Source organism: Conger conger, chromosome 7, assembly GCF_963514075.1.
Source record: "Conger conger chromosome 7, fConCon1.1, whole genome shotgun sequence".
Classification (NCBI taxonomy): Eukaryota; Metazoa; Chordata; class Actinopteri; order Anguilliformes; family Congridae; genus Conger; species Conger conger.
Window position 1 is genome coordinate 58,681,905 of NC_083766.1, and position 12,032 is coordinate 58,693,936.

General features: G+C 45.3%; 1 protein-coding gene across 1 annotated transcript in view; it reads right to left on the bottom strand.

The window, feature by feature from the left end:
- Positions 1-9,722, bottom strand: part of rxfp2a (relaxin family peptide receptor 2a) — a 49,577-nt gene extending 39,855 nt beyond the window's left edge. The window contains exon 1 of the mRNA XM_061249474.1: positions 9,632-9,722. Coding sequence (XP_061105458.1) covers positions 9,632-9,722 — 91 coding nt within the window. The remainder of the gene's footprint in view (positions 1-9,631) is intronic.
- Positions 9,723-12,032: the final 2,310 nt, after the last annotated feature.

The following is a 12,032-nucleotide window of genomic DNA, read 5'->3' on the forward strand; positions in this document are numbered from 1 at the left end:
GACATGCAGGTTAGGCTGATTGGAGAGTCTAAATTGCCCGTAGGTATGAGTATGTGAGTGAATGGTGTGTGTGCCCTGCGATGGACTGGCGACCTGTCCAGGGTGTATTCCTGCCTTTCGCCCAATGTATGCTGGGATAGGCTCCAGCGCCCCTGAGACCCTGTTCAGGATAAGCGGGTTAGAAGAATGAATGAATGAATGAATTAATTAATTAATTAATTTGTGCTACCATGCCAACAAAAAAACTGCATTCAAGAAGTATTTGCATGCAGCAAGATTTAGCCTCATATGCGCATATACCTCATCAATTCCTAATATACTGCTTCATGGATTTGCTGCCAAGAGTGAGATACTTGTTAATATCCTACATTAAAGCAGAGGTACTGATTGGTATTTCTTCTCCAGTAATAAATGTGTGTTGATACTCTAGAGCAGCAACACTGGCCCTCAAATCCAGGTTTTATTTTCTCATAACTAATGCTACTGATTCTCCAGACTGGCTTCACACCTGCCTCCCAGGTAAAGGGAGGATGGAAAACCACCTGTTGAGTTGTTGATCCCAGCTTTAGAGTTAAGACTGCCTTGATGATGAAAGAAAAAAGCAGGGAAAATGAAACTTGACCTTGCTTATGTAATGTGAGCACAAGATTGCCTGAGTCCGAGGTGGGACTTGAACCCCAGTCTCTCACTCATCCAAATATTTGTAGGACGAACGCGTTACCAGTCACCATCCAGTCTAGAATGTGAGGGTTACGTCGTCAGGGAGCATCGTCGTGGTAACCTGTTACGAGCCTTCGCATTCCGCGTGAACTAGCCGAGCTAACCCTGCTTCACTGACACAGGCCTGGACGTGAACGGACTGGCCACTTCAACGCCATTTCATCAAATATATTAAACGGAACAGAACTAGAGAACTAGAGTGGGAGCAGCCTATAGCACAGGAATCCTCAACTCACGGTCCTCCAGGGCAGAGAACTGCTGGTTTTCCACCCGCCCTTTACCTGGGAGTCAGGTGTGTTCACCCTCCCTTTACCTGGGAGTCAGGTGTGTTCACTCTCCCTTTACCTGGGAGTCAGGTGTGAACACCCTCCCTTTACCTGGGAGTCAGGTGTGTTCACTCTCCCTTTACCTGGGAGTCAGGTGTGTTCACCCTCTCTTTACCTGGGAGTCAGGTGTGTTCACTCTCCCTTTACCTGGGAGTCAGGTGTGAACACTCTCCCTTTACCTGGGAGTCAGGTGTGTTCACCCTCTCTTTACCTGGGAGTCAGGTGTGTTCACCCTCCCTTTACCTTGGAGTCAGGTGTGTTCACCCTCCCTTTACCTTGGAGTCAGGTGTGTTCACTCTCTCTTTACCTGGGAGTCAGGTGTGAACACTCTCCCTTTACCTGGGAGTCAGGTGTGTTCACCCTCTCTTTACCTGGGAGTCAGGTGTGTTCACCCTCCCTTTACCTTGGAGTCAGGCGTGAAGACAGTCTGGCCAAAGAGTAGCACTAATTACTCGGAAGAAAACTTTGGTTCCAGGCCAGAGTTGATCCCTACCACAGTACATTACATTTGCCATTAAATCATCCAGCTTAATTTACACAGCCATACTGGCACCATTTACCCGGAGGGAGTTGGTGAGGTAGCAGATGTACTTCATCGTAAGAGTAGAATGATGCATTACACCAATGAATTAAAGAGTACAAAAGAAACCAAGAGGCAACACACCAATAGGGCTGTAAAAAAAAACTGCCGATACACTTATTTTGGTGTTTTACGCCACTGTTAAAATGTTTTGTGCAAAGGGTGAGACTTCTGGAAAAAAGCCTACACGATTTACGAGGGTTTGCTCCCTGTTGTGGCTTTTCCAGCATTGTGGTCCTTTTTTTATCTGTCACTGCTTTCGACCAGAATAAAGTGGACAATAAAGTCAAATAACGGAGGCCCATTATTCACCACTCAGTAAGATAAATGATGCATTAAAACCAATCAACAAGGCCACAAAAAAGTAGCTTATACACCCATTTTAAGAACAGGAGGAAACCCTAGTTTGCAGCCTTGCTGTTGTGAGCGAAGCACTCCTTTTGTGCTACTTTAAATATGTGCAGAACATCGGGTGAGACCCTTGGACCGGAGCCAGATTGCTGTGTGGGCAGGGGTTCAACCCCCCTCCTCCCCCCACAGCTCCACTGTGCTCCCTCCTCTACCTGCCTGCAACCCTCTCTGCTGTCTCCCTGTCTGAATCAGGCACAAACAGGCAAACGAGAGCAGGGCGGATCGTCCTGCTTTCCTGTTGTGGCAGAAAAAAGACAATACTATTCATGTACAAGTAAAATCCATTGCTACAGGTAGTAATAGCCTTTTCTCCACTGCGGGCCCCTCTCTGTCTGCTGAGGGCTGTCGTCTCTGCTTTGAGCCCGCATGAATAAAGCAGACACAGAGGAAAATAAAGGAGGACACATCATTATTCAGGCGGCACGGATGGTGCAGTGGGTAGCACTGCCGCCTCACTGGTTTCCTCCCACAGTTCAAAGACATGCATGTTAGGCTGATTGGAGAGTCTAAATTGCCCACAGGTATGAGTGTGTGAGTGAATGGTGTGTGTGCCCTGCGATGGACTGGCGACCTGTCCAGGGTGTATTCCTGCCTTTCGCCCCAATGTATGCTGGGATAGGCTCCAGCCCCCCTGTGACCCTGTTCAGGATAAGCGGGTTCAGATAATGGATGGATGGATGGACATCATTATTCATACAGTCCATTCCCGCAGAGGCAAAGTGACTGAAGGTATGGGAATTAAACATCTCCAGACCGCAAGCCCAGGTCACAAAGCCATTACACTCCATTATCATTGCCATCGATGCTACTACTGCAGAGAGACTGTTCCTTGTGTTTCATAGTAAAAATACTTGAAAGAAAAACCTTATTGATTTGCTGCTCACACGCCGTGCCCCATTAACCCCTTGTGTAAAAACTGGAGACAGCTTCCGTTTGCCGGTTCCACAGGTTCCCATGGGAGCTGCTCAATGGAGAGGTGGCCATGTTTGACTGTGAGGAGGTGATCATGTTAGACTGTGAGGAGGTGGCCATGTTTGACTGTGAGGAGGTGGCCATGTTTGACTGTGAGGAGGTGGCCATGTTTGACTGTGAGGAGGTGGCTATGTTTGACTGTGAGGAGGTGGCCATGTTTGACTGTGAGGAGGTGATCATGTTAGACTGTGAGGAGGTGATCATGTTAGACTGTGAGGAGGTGGCTATGTTTGACTGTGAGGAGGTGGCTATGTTTGACTGTGAGGAGGTGGCCATGTTTGACTGTGAGGAGGTGATCATGTTAGACTGTGAGGAGGTGGCCATGTTTGACTGTGAGGAGGTGATCATGTTAGACTGTGAGGAGGTGGCCATGTTTGACTGTGAGGAGGTGATCATGTTAGACTGTGAGGAGGTGATCATGTTAGACTGTGAGGAGGTGGCCATGTTTGACTGTGAGGAGGTGGCCATGTTTGACTGTGAGGAGGTGGCCATGTTTGACTGTGAGGAGGTGATCATGTTAGACTGTGAGGAGGTGATCATGTTAGACTGTGAGGAGGTGGCCATGTTTGTTTGACTGTGAGGAGGTGATCATGTTAGACTGTGAGGAGGTGATCATGTTAGACTGTGAGGAGGTGATCATGTTAGACTGTGAGGAGGTGATCATGTTAGACTGTGAGGAGGTGGCCATGTTTGACTGTGAGGAGGTGATCATGTTTGACTGTGAGGAGGTGATCATGTTAGACTGTGAGGAGGTGGCCATGTTTGACTGTGAGGAGGTGATCATGTTTGACTGTGAGGAGGTGATCATGTTAGACTGTGAGGAGGTGATCATGTTAGACTGTGAGGAGGTGATCATGTTTGACTGTGAGGAGGTGATCATGTTTGACTGTGAGGAGGTGATCATGTTAGACTGTGAGGAGGTGATCATGTTAGACTGTGAGTAGGTGATCATGTTTGACTGTGAGGAGGTGGCCATGTTTGACTGTTTGACCATGTTTGGTACCAGTGCACGCCTTTTGGCACCAGAGGCTTAATAAACTGCAATACCACTGTAAGCTTCTGGGGAAACATCAATCCCTGGCCCCCAGGTTGGCACAAGCATAGCTGAATACATTGTTCATATAATGCAAGTCCACTGTATTTTGGTTTTGCTTGAAGATCAGCAACCGAGTTTTCACTTTGGAAACACAGTCATGTAAATATGTTACACATAAAAATATTTCATATGTAATCATTTTGCCAGGCATAGGGAGAGCTGTTATAAAGCAAATTTTAAAACATTTTAAAAGTATCATGCTCTACGGCAGGGATCATCAACTCTGACCCTCGATTCCACAATCCAGCACTGGTCTTCTTTTCTCCCGGGTAATCAGTGTTTCTGACTGGCCTTCACACCTGTCTCCCAGGGGAAGGGAGGATGGAAAACCAGCACTCCAAACCAGCACACCACACCAGCACACCAGCACTCCACACCAGAGCACCAAAACTTGGCACTGGAGGACCGTGAGTTGCTGATCCCTGCTTCTATCGCACAACTTACTGTAGTTCTCCAGGGTTGTTCATATTTCTTTCTGCCGTTTCCATTCATAAATCAACACATTTACTTAAAACAAATTCATTACACGCTGTGATTTCCAGTTAGTATTAGCATTAGGTAATGCATCGGCTGCCATCTACCCGCCCCCCGTCCCTCATAACAGCCATCCTTTATTCTTATGTCTTAATAAGAAAATTGGCTGTCAGCATCTGCTTAATTTCTCTCGGGGTCAGATAAACAAAGTGCTTTAAATACTATTCATCAGCCAAATCCCTGCCATCTATTTATTCAAAACAATCTATTTATAGCAACATGATTCCAGTCTGACTGCAGGCTGTGGTTAGTAAACATGCCGTCAGGGCGGTCTGTAGCGTAGTGGTTAAGGTACATGACTGGGACCCGTAAGGTCGGTGGTTCAATCCCTGGTCTAGCCACAATTAGATCCGCACAACCGTTGGGCCCCTGAGCAAGGCCCTTAACCCTGCACTGCTCCAGGGGAGGATTGTCTCCTGCTTAGTCTAATCAACTGTACATCGCTCTGGATAAGAGTGTCTGACAAATGCCATTAATGGTAAAAAAACAAATAAAAGGCAGGACTTAAAATTCACAAGGTTATGCGGGGATGCTTCCAATTTAATATTTTAGTACTGCTACTACTGCAATAATAATAATAATAAACAATAATAATCTATGTGTGGTCTTTTCATTGTTTGAACAATCACTAAGTGTGAAATAATAGCATTACTTATTATTATAATATAATTATAATTATAACTAAGCATCTGTCTAATCCATGTCTGAACCAGGCCTGGTCATGGTAACGCTGTGGGATTATGGGTAAGTAATGTAATAACCAGACGGGACGGCCAGCCCATATCTCCCCTGACCTCCTGGCCTCCTGGCCTGCCCTCCAGCTGACCCAGACTGCGGTCCATGGACAGTCAGGCACATCACAGAGGGGTTCTTCCAGCGAGGGATGGGGGGTTGTGTTTCTCTTTTCTGGGATACTCGCTGCGGGCTAACTTTCTCCCTGAGTTTCCTTCTGGGACTCATTCCGAGCTCCGTGAGAACTTCCAGAGACAGGCCTGCGTCCCGCCACTGACCTTCCAAATCTGACACATAGATTTAGCGTTTAACGGACGCTAATAAAAAAGTGCACACAAGCTACAGCAGACACACTAGCTCCAGGTTTTTTCCTCCGGCCCCATTTTCGCACAGATCGGAAATAACCATTTCGGGAGCATTCGCGGCCGTCAGGGCAACCCTTTCCGTGGACTTTAATTCCGGAGAGTGTAGAAGGGCACCTGCACACACCTGTGAAATTTGCAGCATTCCACCGTGCTGTACGCCAACTAAACTCACTCACACACTGAGTGAGAGGAAGACACTTCTACTGTGCTGTACGTCAACTAAACTCACTCACACACTGAGTCAGAGGAAGACACTTCTACTGTGCTGTACGCCAACTAAACTCACTCACACACTGAGTCAGAGGAAGACACTTCTACTGTGCTGTACGCCAACTAAACTCACTCACACACTGAGTCAGAGGAACACATGTCACACACAGCTGGTGCAGACAGCCTCCAGGGGAGGCATTATGGTTTAGTTAGCCTCTGGCCCCTGTGTAGCCATCACCATGTAGGCAAAAGCCCCACAGTCAAACATGGCCGCCTTCATGAACTGGTTTGACACGCCATTGAGCAGCTCCCACAGGAGCCCATGGAAGTGGTAAGTGGAGGCTGTCGCCAGTTCCTATCCCTCCCGATGGTGCCGACCCATAATGGGTTAATGGGCACGATGTGTGGGGAGCAAAGTCCTGCAAGCATTTTTACTACAAAACACAATGAACAATCTCTCTGGAGTAATAACAACAATGACTATGATAATGTAGTACAATGGCGATGGGACTGGGCTTGCAGCCCGGAGATGTTTAATTCCCATAGCTTCAGTCACTTTCCTGCTGTCGGAAAGAATTGTATGAATAATAACGTCCCTTGATTTTCGCTTTTTTATCTGCCTTTATTCAGACCAGTAGAAACCAGTGGAAAGCGGTAGGAAGCAGAGAGTTCCGATAAGCTGGGCCTCGTTTTCAAAACGAGAGCAGTCTGGGCTCATTAGCATGCAAAAAACTGCACCACTGCACATCGACAAAACAGACAAGATTGACATCAGGTAATATGCGTTACTGCAGTATAACACGGCGAAGCAGAGGAGAAACTAATAACCCCATCCTAGAAAAGCTTGTTTTCTTAACTTAAAATGTGCGCCTGAGTTCTGTGGTTCCTGTCATTTCTGGCTCGTCATTGTTTGTTCAAAAGTGGAGCGTGGAAAACTCTCCGGGACTGATATAATTTCTCGCGGGATTACTCAATATGGTTACGATTATCACAAAGCACTTCTGCTGTATTTGGTCAGGTTAGGAAAACATCCAACAAGGACAGTCCTGCCAGATCTGAGGGAGGGAAACACTGCCAAAACCACCCCTGGGAAATGATCCAAAAAGGATTGTTAATAATGGACAGCTGTCACTCAACAGCCAACGGCACAAACTCACCAAACAAACACGGAAAAACAAACTAAGAGACGTTATTCTGCAGACCTATGCCACAGCCACCGCCAAAGCGGCACAGCTGATCCCAAAGCCAGGGCCATGAGAGGGATGATGAAAACACATCGCATTGAGCATTTCCTACACTTATTCACACCAGTCAAACACGGCAACAGTGTGCATGCAGTGGCTGGTGCAAAGACTTGCGTTACGTCAGTGATCTTCATTCCTGGTCCTGGAGAGCCGCAGGGTGTGCTGTTTTCCAAAGTTACCCGTCACTTAATTGATCAATTAAAGCAGATAACTCACCTCGACTGGTTCTTTTGGGTCTGAATTGGTTGCGGATATGAAGGCAAAAACTAAAGCCAGCACACCCTGTGGCTCTCCAGGACCAGGAGTGAAGATAACTGCATTATATACTCTGTTTGTTTGTGTGTGTGTGTGCGTGTGTACGTTCACCTTGAAAAGTCTGCAGCTGGTTCAGAATGCAGCTGCTAGGGTTGTTACAAAAATCATGAGATGTGAACATATCAGTCCACCGCTTGCGACTCCTCATTGGCTGTCTGTTAGATGTGCTTCTCCCTGCAGGGCTCTAAAAAGCACTGCCCCAGAGCATCTCTCCGGGGAGAAGGACTGCCCTTGCTTCAGAGGGCCATGACTACTCCATTCGCAAGGTGCCTGACATGTGAAAGTTCAAAGAAGAGCTGAAACCAGATTTTGGAGGCAGAGCCTTCTCCTGGTTTACGGAATAATCCACCGTTCATGTCTGGGATTCAGAGACACACTCCGTTTCTAAGTGTCCGCTCAAAGCGTACCTTGAAGCAGGGGTGCACAACTCCGGTCCTCGAGGGCCGGTCCGCAAACTGCTTTTTGTTCCCACCAATTGCCTTGTTTTTAATTTGCTGACAGCTCTATAAATGACCCTGGTTCAAGCCTGTACTTGAGCACAGTAAAATCATTAGGATACACCGGCAGTCTGCAGCTGTAGCCAGTACTCATACACATGTCAGATAAGATATGACTGAATCAATTAAATAATTAAGGTCGGCACAAAATCCTGAAACGGATCGGCCCTTGTTGTGCACCCCTGTCTTGCAGTCCGTCCTATCGCTACAGATGTGTGGGAGAGGGCATCAGGACCGTAGACGTGTCTGATGAGCTGAACTGACAGCACTGCATGACATCCTGTATCACAGCGAGCGAATGCACACAAACACTTCAGTGCTCCAGCGTGTGCCTGAGAGTCTACTGCCTGTGTCGTTTGTTCATGTCTGTCTCTATACTTGCCTCCCAGAACTCATGTCAGCTATCCACTGTGTTGAACAGTCTTTCAAAAACTCTTCCAACTGTAACACTGACAAGGAGCTTTAAATAACCAAATATGAGACTGCAAAAATATATATATTTAAAAAATGCATTTAAAAAACACTTGTTTACAGTCCACAGTGGGGATCAAGATTTCTAGTTTATTTCTAACATGCCCAGTCTTGTAGGCAAGCATACATTTTTGTACTGCATTTTGGAAATGACCACGAATGAAAAACATCAAAGATCCGTTTTCAGTATTCATGTGCATTCATAATCAATTTCTACTGCAAACATTCTTAATATTAGACACCTGTAAAACCAAGAAATGAAAAAGTAAAACTATTTTATACGATCAGGTGGGGAATACGTCACATTTGTATTCAGCCCTAACTCCACGGCTGAATGCAGAAGCCCTTTGTGGTTTCCAGACGGTTTTTTCCGAAAACAATCAGTAGAGCATAAACACTCGCAATCTCCCACCCGGTGCTACGCGAACCGCGACCCTTTGTCAGTACATTTAAAATGTCGATCAGTGACAATCAGTCCTAAAGATCGTGTCAACTCAGTCCGCCGTAACGAATGCTTCATTGTCTCAAACGTTTTCTGACCAAAGTTTAGAAGTTCGTCTGGTTTATATCCTACCCCAGCTTATCCTTCAGAATAAACGTTGTAAAGCAGGACTCCCCTGCGCGCGCGATACACGCTACATCAGTCCACTACTTCGAATACTGCGAAGTAAAGACCATTTTAAGTAGGCGACTGTCAAAGCTACAGCAGAATGTTACAGCGGGCAAGGTTGTCACGATGTAATGAGCGTAATTAATGATAGAGAAAAATTAGAACGCTACTTTTAAATCTTAGTGCACATTGCAGAAGAGACTACAGTTGTGTTAGATACAACATTGGGGCCGTGAAATGTGAATTCTATAGTGAGCAATAGTGAAGTGTGCATCTACGCAGCCGATGTATACGTGTGTGTGTGTGTGTGTGTGTGTGTGTGTGTGTGTGTGTGTGTGTGTGTGATCGATGGCAAATTAGGTTAATACATCAATAAGTTTTCACCAAAGACCATGGGGATATACCCTTTCGTTTCAAAATCACCATCTAGAAAGTTGACTATTTTCTACTTGTACATCCTTGGTTTAAACGTGAAACTACACAATCAAAAAACACAGAAAATAACACAAAAAAATAACATTTAAAGTTTTAGACCATTTTGTTTTTACCTTTCAGTGATGCTAATGTCAGGTGAATACGTAATATAACCACGGGAACATCCCAGTGTAAAATCGGCAGTCCAAATTTAATTGATCCCATCGTCCGTGTTTTCATTCCAGGTGGCAACCACACGGTCCTCGGCTCTCCCCGCTTACAGGGTGTAAGAATTCTCGCCGAAAGCACATGCGCGCTGAAAGCACGGGCGCTCGTGCCAGCTAATTTTGTAAACTCAGGAAAATACAAAATCTCTTAAAATAGAAGGCATGTGATCGGCTTGTTTCTGTTTTCTCTTGTTGTTGTCCTTTTTTTTCCACCATCAATCCTGCAATGTGGAAAGATGACAGCCCAAGGCACAAGACTGAGCGAAGTCAACAACCAGTCCGTTTCAGAGAACGCCCAGGGGGTTTAATCCGCGGGACTGACTCCAAGTTACGTCACCACTACTCCATAGGCTATTTTAACCAATCGGCGCGAAGGTAGCCCGGTGAGAGTTTGCTGATACAAAGCTATGCTAAACAATCTGCATACTTTAATTTAAAAACCAAAATGACGAACTGTAATAAAAGAGTTTCATCATGGCCCTGTTACGAAGAGCGTGGTCGCGCGACTTTACTTGCACTAACGCGCATGTGTGGATCTGCTCATAAACGACGCGATACTTTTCCCCTCCAGGTCAAGATTACGTTTAATTAATGGATTCAGGTACCACAGGGACAATAACTCCTTTGTCGCTGAGAAAATTGGAATTACTTGAAGCGAGACATTGCGCAATTGACCAAAATGGTTCCGACTTACTTGACCTGTTTTTTTACCTGTCATGCCAGTAATGGTAAATGAACCGAGGTAACGAAGAAGGAAAAATAGGCTACTATCTTTAATCTGAAGCAGAACAACCACTATCTAATGGAAACAAAACATTTACAAACATTTACAAAGGATTTCGTACCCTGTAACAGCTGTTATTTAATATTTAATTAGATGGCACCATATCATGTCTTTGTGAATTGCCAGATGAGACAAATGAAACATTTTCTGTTTTATTTGACTGCATGTTACAGATCTACACTGTGCAGATCAGTTTCACCTGCAGCAAAAACTATTTTTCAACAATTTTTCTACATACAATGGGTAACTTCCACTGGATCCATCACTTAGATGTATCCCTTAAATCACTGATATAGTAACCTTTAAATGTTATTTATCTGCACAATGTAAAACTAATTTGTCGACTGCTAACTTTTGAATCATGCCAAGCATTCCTTCTGCAAGATTACTGCATTGCCAGGCTGAAGCTAAGCAGGTGTTAGTTCTTGGATGGGAGACCTCCTGGGAAAACTAAGTTGATGCTGGAAGTGGTGTTGGTGGCCCAGTAGGGGGCGATCTTCTTTCTGGTGAAATGATCCCCAATGCCCCAGAGCAGAGATGGGGACACTGTGCTGTAAGAGACGCCATCTTTCAGATGAGACGATAAACCAAGGTCCTGACTGACTGTGGTCATTAAAAATCCCATGACACAAGAGTAGGGCGTTCCTCGATCTCCTGGCAAAATGTCCAACCCTGGCTCTTTCAAACTGCTACCTAATCATCCCCTGATTCAGTTGGCAAAAAATATATATATTTCTCTCCACCTCAGCTGGAGAGGGAGGTATATATATATTTTAATTATTATTAGTAATAATAATAATAATAATAATCATCATCATAAATATCACTAGTCAACAGAAGAGCATTCTTCAGTATATCTGCTCTACCATACTGTATGTGCAGACACGTTTGTGTGTGCGTGTCCATTTCATTGCCACAAAGCCGTGCAGAGAGAGAGAGAGAGAGAGAGAGAGAGAGAGAGAGAGAGAGAGAGAAATTAAATGGAAATAACAGCTTGTTTTTCATACCATCCCAGGGTGTGACGAGGGGGAGAGAGAGAGAGAGAGACAGAGAGAGATGTTGATACAGTTGAGGTCCCCTCCAAATTCACATTAACCTTTTCATTGAAAGCCTGCTCATCACTTCGGTGCTTTTCACTTACGTCCTGCTCGCTAAAATTTTCTTTCCTTTCAAGAGCTGCTTGCTGTTGGGAGGGATTTGGAGCCGTCACATGAGTTGAGAACATAATCTGTACAGCCAACTCAGCTCTCCAGAGGATTCCTTTTTAAAAATTAATCTTTAAAGATTGAGAATAAGTGTCAGTTGAAACCCTCAAGAGACTGTGCACAAATCAAGATTTAGCCTACAGCCAAGCCGACACACACCTGAGTCTGCTGAGCAATTATTTTAATGGAAGAATGAATAACTATATTAAATGTCACCTTGGATTTTGAGCAATGCATACTCCTCAGATGTGTCACGCTGGTCGGGGTGGGGGCTGGGGGACCAACATCCACAGTTATCCAGCACAGCTGCATTCTCCTG